Source organism: Coregonus lavaretus (genome assembly GCF_964263955.1).
Source record: "Coregonus lavaretus genome assembly, chromosome: 37".
In the NCBI taxonomy this organism is placed as follows: domain Eukaryota; kingdom Metazoa; phylum Chordata; class Actinopteri; order Salmoniformes; family Salmonidae; genus Coregonus; species Coregonus lavaretus.
This window is the reverse complement of record NC_140024.1, coordinates 4,194,835-4,221,492: the sequence shown is the minus strand read 5'-3', so window position 1 is coordinate 4,221,492 and position 26,658 is coordinate 4,194,835. Positions and strand designations below refer to the sequence as shown.

The 26,658-nt window shown below is 42.7% G+C and overlaps 1 protein-coding gene across 1 annotated transcript in view; it reads right to left on the bottom strand.

Moving 5' to 3' along the window:
• Nucleotides 1-23,358, bottom strand: part of cngb1a (cyclic nucleotide gated channel subunit beta 1a) — a gene marked incomplete at both ends in the record, with an annotated part of 77,732 nt that extends 54,374 nt beyond the window's left edge. The window contains 5 exons of the mRNA XM_084154052.1: nt 17,216-17,312; nt 22,630-22,678; nt 22,806-22,845; nt 22,944-23,028; nt 23,348-23,358. Coding sequence (XP_084010178.1) covers nt 17,216-17,312; nt 22,630-22,678; nt 22,806-22,845; nt 22,944-23,028; nt 23,348-23,358 — 282 coding nt within the window. The remainder of the gene's footprint in view (nt 1-17,215; nt 17,313-22,629; nt 22,679-22,805; nt 22,846-22,943; nt 23,029-23,347) is intronic.
• Between the last annotated feature and the right edge of the window lie 3,300 nt (nt 23,359-26,658).

Genomic DNA, 26,658 nt, shown 5'->3' with positions numbered 1-26,658 from the left:
CTTAAGTATATTTAAAACCAAATACTTTTAGAATTTTACTCAAGTAGTATTTTACAGGGTGACTTTCACTTTAGTAACTTTTTTTTATGTTAATCTCTTTTTCTCCCCAATTGGTAGTTACAGTCCTGTCCTATCGCTGCAACTCCCGTACGGACTGGAGAGAGGCGAAGGTTGAGAGCCATATGTCCTCCGAAACATGACCCTGCCAAGCCGCACTGCTTCTTGACACACTGCTCGCTTAACCTGGAAACCAGCCACACCAATGTGTCAGAGGAAACACCGTACAACTGCCGACCGAGTCAGTGTGCATGCACCCAGCCCGCCACAAGGAGTCGCTAGAGCACGATGGGACAAGGACATTCCGGCCGGCCAAACCTTCCCCTAACCCAGACGATGCTGGGCTAATTGTGCGCTGCCTCATGGGTCTCCCGGTCGCGGCCGGCTGCGACACAGCCTGGGATCGAACACGGGTCTGCAGTGCCTTGGACCGCTGCGCCACTCGGGAGGCACTTGAGTAACCTTCTATTAAGGTATCTATACTTTTACTCAAGTATCACAATTGGATACTTTTCCCACCACTGCATATTTAGAATAGAGCGAGAAGTTAAAAAAGTTCTTAGTTGGGACTGTTGGCCAGGGATTCTAATACCTTGGCTAGGCAAGGTAACTTGGAGATCTGGCGGGAATTATCTACGTCAGAAGGATCTCCGCCTTTATGTAGGGGGAGGACGTGCCGCTTTCCAAATCTTAGGGATGACACCAGTAGCAATTGTCAAGTAAAAAATACAGGTTAAAGGTTCAACAATGAGAGAGCTGTAGTAAGAAGGGGTCAAGTGAATCAGCCCCTGTGGATTTCTTTACATCGATCTTTAGCAAGGCACCTAATACTGTACATCATAGACATCAAATAGTTGAAATGAAAATAAGGTATGTGAGTCTGTTAGAGCATCATTCTCTACATTCTGTTCTGAGGTGACTAAAGGACTCCCTCTAGTGGAATGAGATACATTTTCATAGACTATCCTTTCAAACAGGTGGCCAGCTGAAGCAAAATGGTTATTAAAAGCACTACAAATTTCCATTTTGTCTAGTATGGGTCCAGAGGCTGTCAAAACCTGCTGGGGCAACGAGGGGGTGGGGTTTTGTTTCAAAGATTTGGCCACTTTCCAGACATTGGCTGGATTACAACCACTCTCAGATACACAAAGTTTTTTTCTTTTCTAATCAGAGATAGACCTCTATTTCATAAATGTCTGCAGGACTGCCAATTAGATGTCGAATCAGTCAGTCTTAGCCCAAGCTACATTTCTTACCTGTAATTTCGCAGACAATTCATGCGTGAACCAAGGATTAGATTTGATCCTTAGTCTTATGTATGGTGCATGTTTATCTTCAACAGAGTTAACACTAGAACCGCTAAAGCAGTCATTTCGACTGCTCATGATTTTTTGGGGCATTTTTTAAGTCATGCTCCCCTATATAACACACTGTCAGTGTTAGAATCTTAATATCACAAATAGAACTAGAATAATAACCAGTTTTAGAATGGCATTTTTAAAAAATGGTTTTCTCTCATTGCCCGTCCTTCTCCCAACTGTAGGACCTGCTCTGCTCCTTCTTCTGACAGTTGAAAGTGCAGTGCCCAACTGATAATCACCCCGATAATTGTCTCGAAACTGAACCTAAACTATACCGAAACTAATTTAACACATATAACAACAGATGAAATAAATTAAGTAAAGTATGATGGGGAGGATGGGGGAGAATGGGTGAGTTGATGAGCAAGGGGAAGCGAACTATGTATAATTATGTAATCACCAATTGTGAATGAAGAACAGGGCGGGCCATTCTATTGTATTGATACATTCTAATTATAATCTTAAAATGGTATGCACCCTATATCAGTCCACTGAATCAAATAAGTATTATCAGTCTACTCTGACCTACTTGGAGTAGGCTACATACACAGTGAGAGCGTGCATAAGTGTACATGCTGAGTGGCTTTCAATATCTGGGAAAATATCCACATCGGGCAGCAGGTGAGTGAGTGTCAGAGAATATGGTGATGGGTCTTGTGGAACCTTATGTTGGCAAGGGGAGAAATGTCACCATGGACAATTTCTTAACTTCACTGTCATTGATGAACAATTTGCTTGCAAAGAAAACAAGTCTGGCCAGCACCATGAACAAAGTGAGACGGGAGCTCCCTCCAAAATAAGGCACCTGCACAGCCGTTGTACTCCACAAAGGTGCTGAAGAATGACAAGACAAAAGGAACACATTAAAGAGAAAACCGGAGACTATTACTCACTACAACCAAACAAAGGTAAGTCAAAGTGTGTCAAGCAAATTAAAGTTACGAAAATTGTGTCAACTGTTAGGACAAGGGATAACAACTAAATGAAATCCAACTGATGCCATTGCGTGAAGATAAACACAATATAAGCACGAGCTGACAATAATTGACTATTTTTGACTGCTGTCATAATAATATGATAATATGCCATTTAGCAGACGCTTTTATCCAAAGCGACTTACAGTCATGCGTGCATACATTTTTGTGTATGGGTGGTCCCGGGGATCGAACCCACTACCTTGGCGTTACAAGCGCCGTGCTCTACCAGCTGAGCTACAGAGGACCACAAGTGTCATATCGACACTTATATTCATTATAATGCCATTATTGCTTTTGTGCTGAGTTTCACTATTTATCAAGGCCACTTGGCGTTTATAATGATGTTTAGGCTACTGATGTTTTCATCATTTGATCGCGCGTCTTTTGAACGTGCGTCTCGGTGGTTGGGGTATTTTCATAAGAAAAATAAGAAAATAAATAAGTTGTTACTGTGTAACAAAGGCCCTCCTTGAATGAAATTGATTGAACACTTTTTATTTTCTTACATATACAGTAGCCTACAGTAACATAAACGAATGAAAATCCTATTGTATTATTTGAAATAAAATAAAAATCGTAATCTAATATTACCCAAGGCCTTCATAAACACAACCAAATGATTATTTTTGCGATAGCATATATGAACTATATTAATTACACTGACTGCTCATTAGCTTGAAGGGGGGTCCATTGAGGCCCAGCGGTTCTAGTGTTAAACAGGGAAATAAAATAATTAAAGGGCCTGATCCGAGTCAGTGATTGTTGACATAACCCACCAGTCACTCAGCCCCAGATCAGACCAAAAAAAGGTGCTCATAAAAATCCTATAATTTCTGTTTGTAATAATGCGTGAGCATGATTTAGGTAGCTTAACATCTGTTATGCAGGCAATGGGACAATAGTCACTGAACTCATTAGCAAATATCCCATTGGCTGTAAACTAATGAGCGGCATTTGTTAGAATAATATCTAAGAGAGTAGATTTTTCAGGGTGTTTATAGTTGAAGCAAGTTGGTTTAGTTATCAGCTGAGTTAGATTTACACTGAACAAAAATGTGACTCGTTTCAGGAAACTAGGCGTATGTCGCGCTTCGCTACTTCACAGGAGAGGCATTTGAACGTAAACATAATTTTTTTGTATCAAAATGCGTTTCTTTGTTGTATAAATGCCTTCTGGGACATGTGAACTTTGATGTGCCTTAATAACAAACTGGTGTGCCATCTGTAAATATGAATACAATTGGAAAATTATGAGCCTAGTTGGTTTAGCCACGGAAAAAAGACAGGAACCTTCCCACTAGCCATGATTGGCTGAGATAATGGATCGGCTGGACATGCCGAGAGATGAGTTCAGATTGGTCTGCCATGTAGCACGCTTCTGTCTATAATGTGTGTAGGTAATCCTTTCCAACGCAGTTTTTTGAAAGATATCACGGAGAACTGCAAAAGTGTTGCTAATGCTCTGGCGTTTGATCGCAAATATGCGGAGGGAGTCGAAAAGAGAACACACAGAAGGCTGTTGTAGAAAACACCTGTCTCCGGATTGCATCTTCAAACTAAGGGCAACCATGGCGTCCGTGACAGAGAGGGAGAAGTGTTCACCATGTATACGGGTATGATAGTCTAGCTAGCTACATTTTCAGATATTATACATTTCCAATTTTGCACGAAAGTTGTTTAGCTACCTGCAGATTCATGCAGGGTAGTAATGTTAAGAGTTAGGATTATAGTTAATTGTTTAGCTAACTACCTAGCTTGCTACATGTCTAAACAAAAGACTTCACTATGCAAGTCACCATTTCACAGTACCATTTACACATTCTGTATCCTGTGCATGTGACAAATAAACCTTGACTTTATTTGATATAGTGTGTGTTTACCAGAGACGGTAATGTGAAGAACAACATGACCTGCACCAAAGTCAAATTAGAATATAACATTAGGCCTACAATGAGACAGTGTCCAAGTTCAAAAATTCTCCGGTAGAATGCCCTGCTTTTATTTAATCACACTCACAACCGTAAGCTATTTTCTGTAATTACCTCACCATTAACTTGTAAATAATGATCTTATAGTGAGTTTATTTTCCTGTAATAATGAATACAAATTAGCTCAAGTTAAGACGTTGTCAGCTATATGATATGGTCATTATTTGAACTGGCTAGCCAGCTAACTTAACGTTAACTGGCTAGCTAACAAGCTAGAAACGATTCAAAACATTGTTTAGAAAGTTGCTTTTAGTTGCCTGGTTTGCTAGATTTACATATACTGAATTCATTTTTAAACGGATGGGTTTATTGGTGTTAGAATACACCAATTATGCTATTTTGGACCACCAGGCTGCCGATGTCATGCAGCCTGTCATTTTTGTGTTCATACTTTTTCATAATGATGTCGGACGACAATATAATGTTCATGATGTCACTGCAACAACTGTCTACAGACATGTCGATAGACTTAGCATAAACCAGCCTTTAGTCTTGAAATCTTTGGTTGTTTAGTACACTACCGTACTCACTCTGTTTAGCACATGGCCTCACATGTGAATACTTAAAGAGATGGGTGGGGCTAAGGCTTAAGAGGGTGTGAACGATGCTGAATGGGTGTATACAAAGAAGAGTTCTCCAGTAGGTGTACCAAAACATTCAAGGGCCATTTTCTCAAAAGTGGGGTTACAAGTTTATCAACGTTCAAAGCAGAATTACCTTCCCATTGTTCCTCAACTGTAGTGTATGATATACAATTTTCTACCTCTGAGTCTCTACTTTTATACAATGTAAAAAACACAAATATAAACGCAACATGCAACAATTGCAAAGATTTCACTGAACTACAGTTTATATAAGGAAATCATTAAATTGAAATAAACTAATTAGGCCCTAATCTATGGATTTCACATGACTGGGAATACAGATACAGTGCCTTGCAAAAGTATTCATCCCCCTTGGCGTTTTTCCTATTTTGTTACATTACAACCTGTAATTTAAATTGATTTTTATTTGGATTTCATATAATGGACATACACAAAATAGTCCAAATTGGTGAAGTGAAATGAAAAAAATAACGGAAAGGTGGTGCATGCATATGTATTCACCACCTTTGCTATGAAGCCCCTAAATAAGATCTGGTGCAACCAATTACCTTCAGAAGTCACATGCAATCTAAGTGTCACATGATCTGTCACATGATCTCAGTATATTTACACCTGTTCTGAAAGGCCCCAGAGTCTGCAACACCACTAAGCAAGGGGCACCACCAAGCAAGCGGCACCATAAAGACCAAGGAGCTCTCCAAACAAGTCAGGGACAAAGTTGTGGAGAAGTACAGATCAGGGTTGGGTTATAAAAAAATATCAGAAACTTTGAACATCCCACGGAGCACCATTCAATCCATTATTAAAAAATTGAAAGAATATGGCACCACAACAAACCTGCCAAGAGATGGTCACCCACAAAAACTCACGGACCAGGCAAGGAGGGCATTAATCAGAGAGGCAACAAAGAGACCAAAGGTAATCCTGAAGGAGCTGCAAAGCTCCACAGCGGAGATAGGAGTATCTGTCCATAGGACCACTTTAAGCCATACACTCCACAGAGCTGGGCTTTACGGAAGAGTGGCCAGAAAAAAGCCATTGCTTACAGAAAAAAATAAGCAAACACGTTTGGTGTTCGCCGAAAGCCATGTGGGAGACTCCCCAAACATATGGAAGAAGGTACTCTGGTCAGATGAGACTAAAATTGAGCTTTTTTGCCATCAAGGAAAACGCTGTGTCTGGCGCAAACCCAACACCTCTCATCACCCCGAGAACACCATCCCCACAGTGAAGCATGGTGGTGGCAGCATCATGCTGTGGGGATGTTTTTTATTAGCAGGGACTGGGAAACTGTTCAGAATTGAAGGAATGATGGATGGTGCTAAATACAGGGAAATTCTTGAGGGAAGCCTGTTTCAGTCTTCCAGAGATTTGAGACTGGGACGGAGGTTCACCTTCCAGCATGACAATGACCCTGAGCATACTGCTAAAGCAACACTTGAGTGGTTTAAGGGGATACATCTAAATGTCTTGGAATGGCCTAGTCAAAGCCCAGACCTCAATTCAATTGAGAATCTGTGGTATTACTTAAAGATTGCTGTACACCAGCGGAACCCATCCAACTTGAAGGAGCTGGAGCAGTTTTGCCTTGAAGAATGGGCAAAAATCCCAGTAACTAGATGTGCCAAGCTTATAGAGACATACCCCAAGAGACTTGCAGCTGTAATTGCTGCAAAAGGTGGCTCTACAAAGTATTGACTTTGCCCCCCAAAGGGTGAATAGTTATATACACTCAAGTTTTCAGTTTCTCAGTGTTTCTGACTTATTTCTTGTTTGTTTCACAAATAAAAAATATTTTGCATTTTCAAAGTGGTAGGCATGTTGTGTAAATCAACAACATAGGAAAAATGCCAAGGGGTTGAATACTTTCGCAAGCCACAGTATGCATCTCTTGGTCACAGATACCTTTAAAAAAAAGGTAGGTGCATGGATCAGAAAACCAGTCAGTATCTGGTGTGAGCACCATTTGCCTCATGCATCGTGACACATCTCCTTCTCATAGAGTTGATCAGGCTGTTGATTTCGGCATTTGGAATGTTGTCCCACTCCTCTTCAATTGCTGTGCGAAGTTGCTGGATATTGGCGGGAACTGGAACACGCTGTCGTAAACGTCGATCCAGATTATCCCAAACATGCTGAATGGGTGACATGTCTGGTGAGTATGCAAGCCATGGAAGAACTGTGACATTTTCAGCTTCCAGCAATTGTGCACAGATCCTTGCGACATGAGGCCATGCATTATAATAAAACATGAGGTGATGGCGGGGGATGAATGGCACGACAATGGGCCTCAGGATCTCGTCACGGTATCTCTGTGCATTCAAATGGCCATTGATAAAATGAAATTTTTTTCGTTGTCCGTAGCTTATGCCTGCCCATACCATAACCCCACCGCCACCATGGGGCACTCTGTTCACAACGTTGACATCAGCAATCTGCTCACCTACATGACGCCATACACGCTGTCTGCCATCTGCCCGGTACAGTTGAAACCGGGATTCATCCGTGAAGAGCACACTTCTCCAGCATGCCAGTGGCCATCAAAGGTGAGCATTTGCCCATTGAAGTCGGTTACAACGCTGAACTGCAGTCAGGTCAAGACCCTGGTGAGGACGACGAGCACGCAGATGAGCTTCTCTGAGACGGTGTCTGACAGTTTGTGCAGAAATTATTTGGTTGTGCAAACCCACAATTTCATCAGCTGTCCGGGTGGCTAGTCTCAGACGATCCCGCAGGTGAAGAAGGCAGATGTGGAGGTCCTGGGCTGACGTGGTTAAAGATGCTCTGCGGTTTTTGAGGCCGGTTGGATGTACTGCCAAATTCTCTAAAATAACGTTGGAGGTGGCTTATGGTAGATAAATGCACATTCAATTCTCTGGCAACAGCTCTGGTGGACATTTCTGCAGTCAGCATGCCCATTGCACGCTCCCTCAAAACCTGAGATGTCTGTGGCATTGTGTTGTGTGACAAAACTGCACATTTTAGAGTGGCCTTTTATTGTCCCCAGCACAAGGTGCACCTGTGTAATGATCATGCGATTTAATCAGCTTCTTGATATGCCACATCTGTCAGGTGGATGGATTGTCTTGGCAAAGGAGAAATGGTCCCTAACAGGGATGTAAACATATTTGTGAACATAATTTGAGAGAAATAAGCTTTTTGTGCATATGGAACATTTTGGGGATCTTTTATTTCAGCTCATTAAACATCGGACCAACACTTCATGTGTTGCGTTAGGTTCAGTATACTGTTGCTCAGTACAAATATCTTTCAAACTATCAGATACTGGCATCAACCAATCCAGATTAAGATCACCCACTATTAATAATTCGGATTTAGCATAGTTAGACAGCAGGTCAGACAATTTGCTTAGAACACATAAGGAGGCAGAAGTAGGGTGATAAATTCCCACTAGCGTCAGATGGGCATTATTACCAAGGCCCACATTTAAAACTAGAGATCTAAAAACATTATAACCAGTCAGAGACACATCAGAGTCTGGCATAGACTTATTTTGCCAAGATTCAGTTATAACCAGAATGTATGCGTTGGTTTGAGAAGCAAGAGTTACAATACGATACATTTTTTAAATCAAACTTCTGTCATTTACACGAATCAGCTGTGGGATTTCAGATCAGATGGAGTTTCTAATACGAACATGCCATGTTCAGCAGGTAACCCCCCTATTAGAAAATACCATGGAGTTGGCTTGATTTGGAACACATACAAGATCGCCTAGAATTTAACCATTAGACCTATGCCTCGAACGAGGATGTGGATTAAAACAAGAGTCAATGAGGGTTACCTGTTCAAATCAAATTAAATGAAGAATTATTTATATAGCACTTTTCAGACATGGATGCATCGCAATGCTCCTTCCCTGACTTTTCCTACATATTTGTATTTTACACTGCTTATTTGTCAGAATTTTGAAATCACAAACAGAAAAGTATTTAGAGCCTTTTTACCTGTTTTTTTCCCACACCTATTCCCAACTTCACCCGCCAAGACAATGTGCTGAAGGACGTTGGTACCCATACAGGCGCTAATGCGTCTCTCTTTCCTCACTGAATGAATGACAAATGGATGAATGGGCGATAATTGTGCACCTTACTTCACAATTTAATTTAAATTAGGCCTCACTGAATAATGAGGGTGAAGATGTTGATTTAATTTAGAACAACAATAGTGTAATGATGAGTTTGTGTTATGCCTATTTATCAGCGTTGGCGCTCATGTTAATAATTGACCGTGCGCCTTGAGGGTTTGATACCATTCTCTTTTACGTTTTACTTTGTAAAAAGAAGCTGTTACAGGAATGTTTTATTTACTGTTGACTATTCAACTTTATGAGCAGGAAACACAATGCCAGTCAGCCTGCACAGCCGGCCCATCGAAACTAAACATAAATTAATTTCACACATAATAAGAGTTAGCGTATAGACAAGATTAAATTGACAATAATCTGATGAGCATATTCTGCAGTTTCTATTACACTTATCTTTGTCAGATAACTCTCATAATTCAAGAGGTGCAGCTCTATTTCCAAATTTCACTTTTTCCAAGAATATCTGTGCTGTCCATACATTCAGCACATGACCACTTGCCTGGCAGTATTGCTCTGGCTACTAAGCAAAAACGAGTAACATAATAAATATTCTGTCGTCAATGGATTAATGGGCAATAGATACCAGATAGAAACTGATAACGGTGCATGTGACTTCACTGATCTGAATGATGAAGGTGAAGAGGATGATTGAATTTAGAACAATAGTGTAATTTTTATGAAGAATTGTGGCCGTTGTGGGCGGTCTAATTCTTTTATTATGAAAGGCTGGAAATTGTATAGAATTTCCCCTTGGAGAGTCAAATCAGACACTGAGTACAATGTACAATGTGTGTAGTTCACAATGGCAAGCCGAACCAAATGAATGGACGCACCTACAGCATTGCAAATGCTGCCGAATTTAGATGAGTTGGAGTCGGATGGAGGATCAGATATTAAGCTTGAAATTGACGTTGCTGATGAAGAGTCTTCATCTGATTCTGATGTTGACTTCGAGCCTCTGCCTCCGATGCCTGAGCCTCACCACAGAAAAACCAGAACAGAGCCAACTGAGAAGGTGATCCAAACTGCTACGGTGAGACAGGAGTCTGGGAGGGATGGCATGGTTTGGGTGGTAAAGAGTGAGGTGTTTATGTGACATGCAGATGTTGTAGCACATCAGAGATTGTTCTGTTGCTCATGGGCACAGAAAAGGAAACAGTAGGTGGGACATGTCTATGGATGAACTCCGCATATGGCGGAAAGATCATGGATGTGGAGTAATTTTGGTCTGATAGGTATGGAGTGGACTTTTTCAGAGACCATGCCACGCAACCGCTTCAGAGAGATTATGCGACACCTGCGGCAGTTGCACAAGAAACGAGGCCCATGAAAACTATGTGCAGTAAAACCGACTTTTTTGTGGGGCTTGCTCACACAAAGCCCCGACGCAATCACTCAGGTGCAGACACAGGAGGCAGATAGTTCGAATCTCAGAATGTTTATTTTAACACAGGGGGCAGGCAAAAGGCAGGTCGAGGGCAGGCAGAGGTTCGTAATCCAGGAGAGTCAGGCAGGTACAGGATGACAGGAAGGATCAGGACAGGCAGAAGGGTCAGAACAGGGAAGACTAAAAACAAAAACCTGAGAAACAGGAAAACGGGTACGACCTGACAAACTGGCAACTGACAAACAGAAAACGCAAGTATAAATACACAGGGGATAATGGGGAAAAATGGGAGACTCCTGGTGGGAGGTGGAGACAAGCACAAGACAGGTGAAACAGATCAGAGTGTGACAGAAGCTGTGTGCTGACTGTGGACCCAAAGCATAAAGAGAAGACGAGATTGATTCATGTGTAAAGGCACGCTTATAAGGGCACAATACAGTGTCCGATACAATCAACAAATGACTGTTTTTATATCGTGTCATGAATATATTTCCACAAATACAGTGCATTCAGAAAGTATTCAGACCCCTTCCCTTTTTCCACATTTTTTTACGTTACAGCCTTATTCTAAAATTGATTAAATCATTTTTTTCCCTCATCAATCAGACCCTTTGCTATGAGACTCGAAATTGAGCTCAGGTGCATCCTGTTTCCATTGATCATCCTTGAGATGTTTCTACAACTTGATAGGAGTCCACCTGTAGTCAACTCAATTGATTGGACATGATTTGGAAAGGCACACACCTATCTGTATAAGGTCCCATAAATGACAGTGCATGTGAGAGCAAAAACCAAGCCATGGGGTCGAAGGAATGGTCCGGAGAGCTCAGAGACAGGATTGTGTCGAGGCACAGATCTTGGGAAGGGTACCAAAAAACTTCTGCAGCATTGAAGGTCCCAAAGAACATCATTCTTAAATGGAAGAAGTTTGGAACCACCAAGACTCTTCCTAGAGCTGGCCGCCTGGCCAAACTGAGCAATCGGGGGAGAAGGGCCTTGGACAGGGAGGTGACCAAGAACCCAATGATCACTCTCACAGAGCTCCAGAGTTGCTCTGTGGAGATGAGAGAATCTTCCAGAAGGACAACCATCTCTGCAGCACTCCACCAATCAGGCCTTTATGGTAGAGTGGCCAGACGGAAGCCACTCCTCAGTAAAAGGCACATGACAGCCGGCTTGGAGTTTGCCAAAAGGCACCTTAAGACTCTCAGACCATGAGAAACAAGATTCTCTGGTCTGATGAAACCAAGATTGAACTCTTTTGCCTGAATGCCAAGCGTCACATCTGGAGGAAACCTGGCACCATCCCTACGGTGAAGCATGATGGTGGCAGCATCATGCTGTGGGGATGGTTTTCAGCAGCAGTGGCTGGGAGACTAGTCAGGATCGAGGGAAAGATGAACGGAGCAAAGTACAGAGAGATCCTTGATGAAAACCTGCTCCAGAGTGCTCAGGATCTCAGACTGAGGTGAAGGTTCACCTTCCAACAGGACAACGACCCTAAGCACACAGCCAAGACAACGCAGAAGTGGCTTTGGGACAAGTCTCTAAATGTCCTTGAGTGGCTCAGCCAGAGCCCGGACTTGAACCCCATCGAACCTCTCTGGAGAGACATGAAAATAGCTGTGCAGCGACGCTTCCCATCCAACCTCCATCCCTCAGGTATTCAAAATACTGTCGCAACTCCCCCCATTGATGCAGCCTGATGTTGTTAGTACCGGCATGCATGACCACCGTGTGCAGCTCAGGGTTTTGGTTTAGGATGAACGTAAGTTCCCGGGTAATGTCACCCACCCTGGCTCCAAGGAAGCAGAAAGTCTTTGCCCCTGCAACCACCACATCCCGGACAACAGAACTCCCAACGATAGCTACCTTGAGGGGAGGGGGTAATGGATTCCCAGGTCGCACGGAGCCAGAGACCCTGATGGCTGATGTACGGCGGGGGGAGGGGGGCGGGGAGCCTGTGGGACCTGGTCTGTGGGTTGCTCCAGGGGGTGGCCGGATCAGTAATCCAGGACCAGAGGTTGAGTGGGAAGGTCGTGGGGGGCAGAGTAGGGGGCTCAGAGCCGCAAAACAGTTATAGAGCCGCAGGTCTGGAAGAGAGGGGAGAGGGAGAATGCATTGGAATGATCCTCCTCTCCTACTTCTAACTCGATTCCACTTTGCTTCTGGAAGGTGTAGCTCAAAACGCAGTAGATCTCCGGTTCTCGTCGTTGGGATGTGTTAACAGGGAAAGTGGTCCAAGGTAGTATCCTCAGTAGCTACTGCAGAAGAGCCTAATCTCATATTGTAGGCTCCATTTATTAGCATTGCACACTATGGCAGTTAGCCTGTCTAGTCTTGGTTTTACATAGAAACTGCTTCACATTTAGCAAAGTAGCGTAGCATAGCGTAGCCAGTGCTTAATTTAAGCCGGACCTCTCAGTTTTGGACTGTTTCGTTCCGGAACCCATTTGCCAGGATCCAGTACCTCTCTATTTTCACTGCCACTTAAAAAAACTAATGTGAAAATGTGCCTGATATTCTAAGAATGTAATAGATTTGGGCGGGCCGGGGTTTATGCTTTGTGCAACATTGTAGCCTATAGACCAACGCGTGGCCATTGCTGTGGTGAGAGAGAGAAGCATGCCTATATTTCTCACAGAACTAGAATGACATTCACTTTCTATGATCTCCCTCCCTCTCTCAGCTCTGATAGACATGAGCCTGTAACTCTCATTATTCCAGCGTTGCACTTCATAATTTATTTCCTTATAGAATCATAAGAGTGCTGGAAGTGCCGCAGCACCCCTGGTAAATTGAAATACATTTGCCAAAGTTCTAGAATTACTGATGTCTGTTCAGAATGGAATGAAATAATTCCGAAAACTACACCAGGAGAAGGCCTATAATTTAGCCACAGAGGATCAATAGCGTATAAAAACAAAAAAAACAATAACCTAGCTCTGGATTGTGTGATAAATCAAAGAAAATGTTATTTATCACATGCGCCGAATATAACTGGTGTAGACTTTACAGTGAAATGCTTGCTTTCCCAACAACCAGAGTTTAAAACAATTATGATAAAAAATGAACTAGTAACTAACACAAGAGGAATAAAATAAAATACACACCAATGAAGCTAGATACAGGGAGTACCAGTACCAGATCAATGTTCAGAGGTACAAGGTACTTAAGGTAGAGACTGTATGTAGAGTGCATTCGGAAAGTATTCAGACCCCTTGACTTTATTCACATTTTGCTACGTTACGGCCTTTTTCCCCCTCATCAATCTACACACAACACCCAATATTGACAAAGCAAAAACCGGTTGTTAGATTTTTTTGCAAAAAGAAATAAAAATAAACGGAAATATGTATTCAGACCCTTTACTCAGTACTTTGTTGAAACACCTTTGGCATCGATTACTGCCTCGAGTCTTCTTGGGTATGACGCTACAAGCTTGGCACACCTGTATTTCGGGAGTTTCTCCCACTGTTCTCTGCAGATCCTCTCAAGCTCTGTCAGGATGGATGGGGAGCGTTGCTGCACAGCTATTTTCAGGTCTCTCCATAGTTGTTCGATCGGGTTCAAGCCCGGGCTCTGGCTGGGCCACTCAAGGACATTCAGAGACTTGTCCCGAAGCCACTCCTACGTTGTCTTGGATGTGTGCTTAGGGTTGTTGTCCTGTTGGAAGGTGAACCTTCGCCCCAGTCTGAGGTCCTGAGTGCTCTGGAGCAGGTTTTCATGAAGCATCTCTCTGTACTTTGCTCCGTTCATCTTTCCCTTGATCCTGACTAGTCTCCCTGTCCCGGCTGCTGAAAAACATCCCCACAGCATGATGCTGCCACCATCATGCTTCACCGTAGGGATGGTGCCAGGTTTCCTCCAGATGTGACGCATGGCATTCAGGCAAAAGAGTTCAATCTTGGTTTCATCAGACCAGAGAATCTTGTTTCTCATGGTCTGAGAGTCCTTTAGGTGCCTTTTGGCAAACTCCAAGCTGGCTGTCATGTGCCTTTTACTGAGGAGTGGCTTCCGTCTGGCCACTCTACCATAAAGGCCTGATTGGTGGAGTGCTGCAGAGATGGTTGTCCTTCTGGAAGGTTCTCCTATCTCTACAGAGGAACTCTGGAGCTCTGTCAGAGTGACCATCGGGTTCTTGGTCACCTCGCTGAACAAGTCCCTTCTCCCCCAATTGCTCAGTTTGGCCAGGCGGCCAGCTCTAGGAAGAGTCTTGGTGGTTCCAAACTTTTTCCATTTAAGAATAATGGCCACTGTGTTCTAGGGGACCTTCAATTCTGCAGAAATGTTTTGGTACCCTTCCCCAGATCTGTGCCTTGACACAATCTTGTCTCTGCACTCTACGGACAATTCCTTCGACCTCATGGCTTGGTTTTTGCTCTGACATGCCCTGTTAACTGTGGTCCTTATATAGACAGGAGTGTGCCTTTCCAAATCATATCTAATCAATTGAATTTACCACAGGTGGACTCCAATCAAGTTGTAGAAACATCTCAAGGATGATCAATGGAAACACGATGCACCTGAGCTCAATTTCGAGTCTCATAGCAAATGGTCTGAATACTTATGTAAATAAGGTATTTCTGGTTTTTAAATGTCTACAAACCTGTTTTCACTTTGTCATTGTGGGGTATTGTGTGTAGATTGATGAGGACAATTTTTATTTAATCAATTTTAGAAAAAGGCTTTAACGTAACAAAATCTGGAAAAAGGGAAGGGGTCTGAATACTTTCCGAATACACTGTACATGCAGGCAGGGTAAAGCGGTAGATAATAATTACGTGTGTGTGTGCATATGTATTGTTTGAATGTGTGAGGGATTTGTGTTGGAGTGACTGTGTAGTGTATGTGAGTGAGTGTGTATATAAAGTCGAGTGAGTCTGCGTAGGGTCAGTGCAAGATAGTTTGGGTACCATTAGTTGGCTATTTATCAGTCTGGCTATTTAGCAGTCATTTGGCTTGGGGGTAGAAGCTGTCTCGGAGCCTGTTGGTCCGAGAGCCGATGCTCTGGTACTGTTCGCCGGACGGTAGCAGAGTGAACAGTCAATTAATTGGGCGGCTGGAGTCTTTGGCAATTTTTCAGGTCTTCCTCTGACACCGCCTGATATAGAGGTCCTGGATGGCAGGGAGCTCAGCCCCAGTGATGTACTGGGCTGTCCGCACCACCCTTTGTAGCGTTTTGCGGTCAAGGGCGGTGCAATTGCCATACCAAGTGGTGATGTAGGCAGTCAAGATGCTCTCGATGGTGCAGCTGTATAACTTTTTGGTGTAACCCAATCACGAGGCATGCCTACAGCTGGGAATGTGCTGCAAATCTGTCAGTGAACAGCATACAGTAATATTTCAAATAAATTACAATCGTGGGAAAACACAGATTGGAAAGCAAATGACTCCTGCTGAAAAGAGAAGACTAATCTGCCTGTAGGCTACCAAATATGTTATCAACTTCCAAATAGGCCTATGGAGCGAACAGTATTGTTTTACAAAGTAAAACAAGATAGAGGCTTTTGACATGGGCATCAGCCATCGCCGGTGAGTGAGCTGCGCATCATTGGGTGAGTCAGTGAATCTGGAAAGCTTTTTTCAGGTCTTCCTCTGACACCGCCTGATATAGAGGTCCTGGATGGCAGGGAGCTCAGCCCCAGTGATGTACTGGACTGTCCGCACCACCCTTTGTAGCGTTTTGCGATCAAGGGCGGTGCAATTGCCATACCAAGTGATGATGTAGGCAGTCAAGATGTTCTCGATGGTGCAGCTGTATAACTTTTTGGTGTAACCCAATCACGAGGCATGCCTACAGCTGGGAATGTGCTGCAAATCTGTCAGTGAACAGCATACAGTAATATTTCAAATAAATTACAATCGTGGGAAAACACAGATTGGAAAGCAAATGACTCCTGCTGAAAAGAGAAGACTAATCTGCCTGTAGGCTACCAAATATGTTATCAACTTCCAAATAGGCCTATGGAGCGAACAGTATTGTTTTACAAAGTAAAACAAGATAGAGGCTTTTGACATGGGCATCAGCCATCGCCGGTGAGTGAGCTGCGCATCATTGGGTGAGTCAGTGAATCTGGAAAGCTTTTTTAGGACTATAATTTCCCCTAATATTGTACAGTATGTATGTCTCCACACACCTAGGCTATTGATGGATTCAAGACAAGGTCGCTTTTCTTCTTCTCAGATTCTCAGTTTGTCAGTGTCAAAGTAGTCATTTAGACAATTTGTGAGGTATAAAAAAAAAAATCTTCTAAAGTCTAAAATGATGTAGAATTGCATGAAATGGGTTTATAAAAGGCAAACATTTTCCCGGACCCTAGGCTCCAAACTCCCCCCCCCCATGTGTGCAACTTCTGAAAGTGCCTCTACTCTACTGCTCTATGCCAGTCTGCAAAATCGATGATAATGCATGCAATACTTATAAAGGTCTTTTTTTCCCCATGCGTTCTTTTCCCCCCACAACACTCATTAGTAAACTGCCTCTGGAAAATGCACACACACACACACACACACACAGTAGTTCTGTACCTGTTCTCCTCCTGTTTGGTGGAGGGGTGAAGGATAAGGATAAACAGAGAACAGAGTCACACATGGCACAGCGAGATTGAACTCAACACGATCCTGCAGTAACTTTAACACAAATCTGTAGTGGATCTTCTCCATTCCTCATCAATTAGAAATCCACCAACACTAGTATCTAGTGCTATGATGATATATCATAGCGCTTACCTCAGTGTGGGCTCTGCCTAGCTGGGGTGTCCCAGCAGGCTGGGGAAGAGAATTAGCAAAACCATGGGTGATCCATGTCAACACTCCAGCCTCACCCCTACACAGAGATGGAGAGAGAAGGAGGGGGGGAGGGGGGGGGGGAGGGGGGGGTTAGAGACAATAGTTAGAGACAATATATACACAACATTAAATTACATAGACTGACCAGGTGAATCGAGGTGAAAGCTATGATCCCTTATTGAAGTCACTTGTTAAATCCACTTAAAATCAGTGTAGATTAAGGGTAGGAGACAGGTTAAAGAAGGATTGAGACAAGCCTTGAGACAATTGAGACATGGATTGTTTATGTGTGCCATTCAGTGGGGTTGGGGTTAAAATAGTTAGAGACATATATACAAAACGTTAAATTACATAGACTGACCAGGTGAATCGAGGTGAAAGCTATGATCCCTTATTGAAGTCACTTGTTAAATCCACTTAAAATCAGTGTAGATTAAGGGTAGGAGACAGGTTAAAGAAGGATTGAGACAAGCCTTGAGACAATTGAGACATGGATTGTTTATGTGTGCCATTCAGTGGGTGAATGTGCGAGACAAAATATTTAAGTGCCTTTGAACGGGGTATGGTAGTAGGTGCCACCGGTTTGTGTCAAGAACTGCAACGCTGCTACGTTTTTCACGCTCAACAGTGTGTATCAAGAATGGTCCACCACCCAAAGGACATCCAGCCAACTTGACACAACTGTGGGAAGCATTGGAGTCAACATGGGCCAGCATCCCTGTGGAACGCTTTCGACACCTTGTACAGTAGAGTCCATGCCCTGACGAGTTGAGGCTATTCTGAGGGTAAAGGTGGGGGGGGGGGGGGGGGGTATTTGTATTTGTGTTTGTGCCCCTCCCCCTCTCCTGAAAATTCATATCTCAAAATTCATAACATACTAACTGCCTTTAAAGGGAAATGTCACTGTTTTTCAACTTCATATTCATCATCTCCAGTACCACCACAACATCAACATACGTTTCTTTTTTTTGTAAAAAAGATAGAAGAAGATAAGTGTTTCCAATGACATCATCAGTTTGCATCATGTGATTTTAACCAATTATGAGTAGGCGTTGTGTACTAATTGTCTACTAATTGATTGATGATGTCATTGGAAATACTTATCTTCCTCTATTATTTTTTTTACTACAAAACATAGAAACGCGCCATTTTCAGATACAGTATGTTGATGTTGGGGTGGTGCTGGAGATGATGAATATGAAGTTGAACAATTTTGACATTTTTGAGCTTAGGCCTATTTATTTCTGCAACGACACAATAGCTCATCACAAACTGAACAAAAATATAAACGCAACATGTAAAGTTCCATGAGCTGAAATAAAACATCTCAGAAATGTTTCATATGAACAAAAAGCTTACTCCTCTCAAACTGTGTGCACATCCCTGTCAGTGAGCATTTCTCCTTTGTCAAGATAATTAATCTACCTGACAGGTGTGGCATATGAAGAAGTTGATTAAACTGCATGATCATTACACAGGTGCAAAAGGCAACTCTAAAATGTGCAGTTTTGTCACACAACACAATAACACAAATGTCTCAAGTTTTGAAGGAGCGTGCAATTGGCATGTTGACTGCACGAATGTCCAACAGAGCTGTTGCCAGAGATTTGAATGTTCATTTCTCTACCATAAGTCACCTCCAACGTCGGTTTAGAGAACTCAGTAGTACGTCCATCCGGCCTCACAACCGCAGACCATGTGTAACCACGCCAGGACCTCCACATCCATCTTCTTCACCTTCGGGATCGTCAGCGAACAGCCACCCATACAGCTGATGAAACTGAGGAGTATTTCTGTCTGTAATAAAGCCCTTTTGTGGGGAAAAACTCATTCTGATTGGCTGGGACTGGCTCCCCAGTGGGTAGGCTGCGCCCCTGCCCAGTCATGTGAAATCCATAGATTAGGGACTAATGAATTTATTTCAATTGACTGATTTCCTTATATGAACTGTAACTCAGTATAATCTTTGAAATTGTTGCATGTTGCGTTTATATTTTTGTTCAGTATAGTTACAGTACCTCCTAAAGACAAGATTGACATCAGGAAAGAGGGTAGGCTATCAGCTGATCATTGATGTTGATGATTGATGTTAAACTGCTAGTTAGCTAGCTCAATCTTTTTGAGAGGTTTTAAAAATAGGTTATATTTGACAAAAAAATTCCATGACGTAGAGTAAAGCATTGTTGGCAGAATAGATGCAGTTCAATGCATAATAAATATAATTCACTAATACATTTCTTGGTAGTCCAAAAAATATTGCTATCAGGTTGTAAATCACAGCTGGCCTGGTTTGCTGCCTCCACCCTTTCGGGATGCACTGTTTCAGTTTCAATGACGCAATATTTTGGACCAAAATGGACTAATGTAACTAAGGTTGGGAGTGTCAATACAATCAAACTAGCAAGGGCAATTATCACAATTCAGTCATAACGTGGCTAATAGGCTAGCGTATCTATTTATGTAGCTATTCATTTAGCAAGCTAAAAACACGGAGCCTAACCTTAGCTAGCTGCTTGAAAGATGTCATGTCATTGGACGAGTGGGTGAGTGGCCAACTTTTTCTCCTCGTATAGTTTTTTGTTGGCTACAGCTAGAGATGCAGGTGTCATTTGGTTAGCTAGCAAGAAATGTGAATCGCTTTGCTAGCTAGTTAACTATGCTGAACTTGAATGACTGTTATCCACAGTTAGCATACATATTTCTTAGTTGTCAATGAAATGCAGCCCTCAACGCGGTTAGCCATTGTGGCTGGGACCGCGGAATGTCCCGGGTTTGTCGCTGTCTAGATCCCTGCTGTTTGTAGTTTTCAATCTTCCCTGTGACATGCCATCTGGAACTGCGAGGAGTAACAGTGTAACCTGCGTTGCTAGCTACCATGACAAAAACCAAAGCCGGCGGGAGTACCGTTGAGGACAGTGGTGTCTCTCTATCACAGGTGAAGGATCTTTTAAACAAACAAAAATAGTTCTACGAGCAGTTGTTACAACAACAAGAACATAGCTTCAAGTGTTTTGTTCAAATACTGGTGGATTCAACTAATAAAATAATAGATGACCTGACCAGAGAGGTCCAGGATCTGCAGAACAGTTTGCATTTCTACCAGGGTCAGCTCGATGAGTTGAAACAGGAGAACGGCAAGATGACAGCAATCTGTAAGTCATTGAGAGAGGACATCAGTTCTGTGTGTGAATCCATGATAACATTGACGGATACATCTCGAGGGACAATCAAGGCAGAACAACATGGTTGTGGACGGAATTGCAGAGTCTCCACATGAGACCTGGACGGAGTCTGAGGACAAAGTGAGGGAAATTATCTCTGAGAAATTGAAGATGGACTACAGGAAGATTGAGGTGGAACACACCCACAGGACTGGAAAATCCACCACCGGCCCAGGTGAAAGGCCAAGGCCGATAGTGGTCAAGTTCCTGAGGTTCAAGGACAAGGTAGCTGTTCTGGAAAGAGCCAAGAACTTGAGAGGAACGTATATCTTCCTCAACGAGGACTATCCTGAAGCTGTGCGCCAGAAGAGGAAAGAACTTATCCCAGCCATGAAAGCTGCCAGAGCGCATGGGGACATTGCTTGCATCCACTATAACAGGCTCATTGTCCAACCTCCCTCCCAGAAGCCTGGAAGGGATGAGAGAGCCAAGCCTATGGGTTCGTAGCTTCAACCACGCAGCACACACACACACACCAATTGATTAATGGTCTGCTGAATGTATATTTTTTTCTCTTGCTTTGTTTGCTCTTTTCCATATTATGTCTATCTCTGATAAGCTACCCAGGAAAGGGCTGAAAATAACAAATATTAATATATGTAGCCTTAGAAATAAGGTTCATGAAATCAATAACTTGCTAACAGCAGACCTATAAACTTGTTTCCAGCTCTTAGCAAACTGTTGCAGCTCTTAGCAAACTTTTGGAAAAAATTGTGTTTGACCAAATACAATGCTATTTCTCTGTAAACAAATTAACAACAGACTTTCAGCATGCTTATAGAGAAGGCCAGTCATCATGTACTGCACTAACACAAATGACTGATGATTGGTTGAAAGAAATGGATAATAAGAAGATTGTGGGAGCTGTACTGTTAGATTTCAGTGCAGCCTTTGATATTATTGACCATAACCTGTTGTTGAAAAAATTTATGTGTTATGGCTTTTCAACCTCTGCCATATCGTGGATTCAGAGCTATCTATCTAATAGAACTCAAAGGGTTTTCTTTAATGGAAGCTTCTCTAATGTCAAATATGTGGTGTACCGCAGGGCAGCTCTCTATTATTTTCTATTTTTACCAATGACCTGCCACTGACATTAAACAAAGCATGTGTGTCCATGTATGCTGATGATTCAACCATATACACATCAGTAACCTAATAAAATACCAAATGCAGTTGGAATCGATCAAATGGGCAGGCAGGCAGTTCCCATTCATTTGTCAAAACGTGGGTTGTGACAAGCATGCATAGACAGGCAAGCTGCAGAAGGGCGATGATGTAAATTGACAATGATGTAAATCAAGTGTTACCAAGTGTTAATCAAATGCTATGCTGCTGTAGCAGTACTGCTGATATTTTAACTAGGTACACACACTCGACCGGTGACCGCATCTCAAGCCATGTATGTTTGGATACCGGGCGTGCACAATCTCAGTACAGAGCAGGCTGGGAAAAAGTCACAACCGGGCGCATGCGAGCTCTGTACAGGGCAGACCAAAGGATATGGTCGAGGTCAGGGGTGCCGAACTTGACAACATCACCACGACTTGGGGCAGCAGGTTTAGATAAACAACGACAAAAACTTTATAAAAAACAAATATTAATACCACCACCGAAAAGGGCACTTGGCGAGTGGGAGGGTAAAGGGGCAGGTCATTGGGCATGGGGGGGGGGGGGGGGGGGGGGGGGGGGGGGTTGCGTGCAAGTGTGTGTGAGTGTAGAGAGAGGGTGATGTCTGTACACTCTAAAAAATTGATGTAAATTTAGAGCATAAATGTTAGTTAGCTACTGGAATTCTATATTATAGTCCAGTACTGTAAAGAGCAACGCATTATGTGGGCTCAATGGCATTCCGCTATAGGATTTCCTCTGATCCTGGTCTGATCACTCTGATCCTCTCTGTCCTCCTGTTATACCATATGTGCCCACAGCCAACTAGGTCACATGGAACTCTCTCTCTCCCTCTCTGAAATTTAAATTAGCTTCATTGGCAAGAGAGGGGAAATCGATGTTGCCAAAGCAATACAATACAGAAAGAAATAGTGTCAAATCAATGTTGAAAGATCCCCTCCCTTTCTCTGTTGGTGAGCATTGACAAACTACGTATTGAATTCCGGCCATAGATACACTTACCCATTCTCCTCGGCAACCTCCTCGTCTTTAGCCTTGGCAAGTTTTGGAGCTGTCAATCATAATTAGAGAACAGTGTGAGACGGATGTCCCTCTATGCTGCTGATACAGATCAGTTTACTGACTTCTTTAGTACACAAAGGGAATTGTTTATAGATTAGGTTTAAGTCAGTTATTACCTTCTTGTTTCTTCTCTTCTTTGAATGTTACTTGTTTTACCTGTTTTAAACACAAAGAGGTATATTAGTTTGAGTAATAGAACATTTAAATGGTGATAAAATCCCCTATTTTCTTTCTCTCACTTGTGGGGGACTTACTGGGGCAGGTGGGGCATTTGTCTTCTCCTCATCTCCTAGTTTCCCAGGAGGCTGGGGAACCACTTTCACCACCCAGCTGAACATCCTGCAACATACACACAATGGTTAGATACACGTGTGTTAATTCAAGATGAGGTGTTATATCCTATGTCTTCATACAGAGATCAAGCTGATGAAATTAAGCCCTGCAAAGTGACGATAACTGTGCTAAACCTTTACGTGAATCCACTACATTTACATTTACGTCATTTAGCAGACGCTCTTATCCAGAGCAACTTACAGGAGCAATTAGGGTTAAGTGCCTTGCTCAAGGGCACATCGACAGATTTTTCACCTAGTTGGCTCGGGGATTAGAACCAGCGACCTTTCGGTTACATGCACAACGCTCTTAACCACTAAGCTACCTGCCGCCCATGGTAAACTCGCAAACAGGGAAACCACTGGTAAACTGGCTCTTGAGGTAAACCACCAGGCAAGTACACAAATAACTTGTTAAAGGGGCAATCTGCAGTAGCTACATCCATTTTTGGATTTATAAATGAAAAATGTGTACCCATTGATTCTTGAAGAATATACAGTGCATTCAGAAAGTATTCAGACCCATTCACTTTTTCCACATTTTGTTATGTTACAGCATTATAAAAAACATTGATTAAATTGTTTTTTCCACTCATCAATCTACACACAACACCCAATAATGACAAAGCAAAAACACGTTTGTATATATATTTATATTTTTAAAAAATATATGACATTTACATAAGTATTCAGACCCTTTACTCAGTACTTTGTTGAAACACCTTTGGTAGCGATTAAGGCCTCGAGTCTTCTTGGATATGACGCTACAAGCTTGGCACACCAGTATTTTGGGAGTTTCTCCCATTTTCTCTGCAGATCCTCTCAAGCTCTGTCAGGTTGGATGGAGAGCATCACTGCACAGCTATTTTCAGGTCTCTCCAGAGATGTTCGATCGGGTTCAAGTCCGGGCTCTGGCTGGGCCACTCAAGGACATTTAGAGACTTGTCCCGAAGCCACTCCTGTGTTGTCTTGGCTGTGTGCTTAGGGTCATTGGAAGGTGAACCTTTGCCCCAGTTTGAGGTCCTGAACACTCTGGAGCACGTTTTCATCAAGGTTCTCTCTGTACTTTGCTCCATTCATCTTTCCCTCAAGTCTCCCAGTCCCTGCTGCTGAAAAACATCCCCACAGCATGATGCTGCCACCACCATGCTTCACCGTAGGGATGGTATTGGCCAGGTGATGAGCAGTGCCTGGTTTCCTCCAAACGTGACGCTTGGCATTCAGGCCAAAGAGTTCAATCTTGACCAGAGAATCTTGTTTCTCATGGAGTGCTGCAGAGATGGTTGTCCTTCTGGAAGGTTCCCCCATCTCCACAGAGGAACTCTGGAGCTCTGTCAGAGTGACCATCGGCTCTTCTCCCCCGATTGCTCAGTTTGACGGAGCGGCCAGCTCTAGGAAGAGTCTTGGTGGTTCCCAACTTCTTCCATTTAAGAATGATGGAGGCCACTGTGTTCTTGGGGACCTTCAATGCTGCAGAAACGTTTTGGTACCCTTCCACAGATATGTAACTCGACACAATCTTGTCTCGGAGCTCTACGGACAATTCCTTCAACCTCATGGCTTGGTTTTTGCTCTGACATGCACTGCCAACTGTGAGACCTTATATAGACAGGTGTGTGCCTTTCCAAATCATGTCCAATCAATTGAATTTACCACAGGTGGACTCCAATCAAGTTGTAGAAACATTTCAAGGATGATCAATGGAAACAGGATGCACCTGAGCTTAATTTTGAGTCTCATAGCAAAGGTTATGAATACTTATGTAAATAAAGTATTTCTGTTTTGTTTTTTTGCAACATTTTCTAAAAACCTGTTTTCGCTTTGTCATTATGGGGTATTGTGTGTAGATTGATGAGGAAATTTTTTTATTTAATCAATTTTAGAATAAGGCTGGAACGTATCAAAATGTGGAAAAAGTCAAGGGGTCGGAAACCTTTCTGACTGCACTGTAACTTATAAATGCCTCAACAACTTAGTTCAACTGGGTAGAGAGGAACAGTAGAGGTAGAGGTAGGACCCATCAGAACCCAAAATATATGCTTGTTTTACTCCAATGTTTGTAAACAAATTAAATGTAAACAAACACTGTATAGCCTAAAAGTGGGGGAAAAACGCTTTGTAATTGTTTCAACAGCTGATTGCCACTGTAAAGTGTTTGAGTATATGTAAGTCAATCTGGGCAGGGAGCCAGACACCTGCTGTGTTGTCTGTCTGTTTTTCTAACCCTCTCTCTCCTTATCCTACCTCTACTGTACCCTGCCATTAGCTTGTTAACCTGCCTGTCCTGTCCTGCTGGGCTGTTTGTCTCTCCATCTAACCCTCACTTATCTCTTTGCTGTACTTCTCCTGTAATTCCCTTCCCTCCTTTCTTAGCTTGTTAACCTTTCTGTCTAACCTACTGTATGTCCTGGATAGGGTCCTGCCACCTGAGCATGGCAGAGAGAGGGGTATTTGCAGCCATGTTTGGTAAGAAGCTCTTAACACAGTACTCTAAATAGCTCACCAGACGGTCTTGATGTTTACTTTTGGAAAACATCCACCCACCAAGAACCACATAAGGTAAAAAAGAAATAGCCATAATACAGTAGTTAAACCAAATAATGCTACAAATCATAGCTTTATTGATTTAATATGCAGATAATTCTGTAGTAGGCCTATGAGTATTGTAGAGTTTGTGAGGACATTGCCCTACATAATGGTGCCCCGTGAGAGTACAATTCCCTACATATGGTGGTGCCCCATGTGAGGAAACAATCCCCTACAGCAGTGCTTCTTAACCTTTTCACGCGTAAGTTCAAAATATTTTTAATGGTCCAAAGATGATTGGATGACCGTTCAAAACGATTTTTTCCAGTCAGAGCTCGTTTTTTCCGGAGTTGCCGGTTGTCTTGAACGCACTGAAGTCGGAATCTGAGATTTCCCAGTTCCCAGTTGTTTTGAACACGGCATCAGATTGTAACTTTGGTACCTCAGGGTTGCCAGCTCAGACCCCCCTTTCCAGGGTTTTTATTTTTATTTAGCTTATAAACTTCTCTTGTGTTTGCCCCCATTTATTGATAAATCCCCCATCATAGTAATATTTCCTGCATCATATCCCCCCACGATACCTTCCCCCATTTCTACCCCCCACGGACTTGAAAACCCCCAACAAATGAAACCCCCCCCCCATACCCCCCTAAAATAGTTTCATCCCTGTTTAGCTTTCACGCTACGGTTAGGCTAGGCAGTAGGCTTGTATTTGGTGTGATGATCTGTGAGGTGAAAACATTTTATTTGCTTTGTGATTTGTCAAAAATGGTAAACGACTTGTCAAGTAATGTGCTCCGGTTCTTGTATACACTGTAACAAGTACCTCAACGATTTGTAATATGCTGAAAAGTGGCTAAACTAAGTTCATATTTTTCAGGCAATGAGCGCAGCCATCTTTGACTTTGTTTATTTGCGTCTTATAGTGAATGGCATTCTGTGATTAGGGAGTTTTCGCCAAGTCAAACATAAACAAACATGGCTGCCATCATAAAGAATTTAGCTGCTGTTAGATTAGCTGACACGCATTTATTTTCTAAACAACATTACATTAGTCTCTTGTGTTATTTAGACTGGTTTATGGAATGAGTTTGGCTGTGGATGTGTTCCG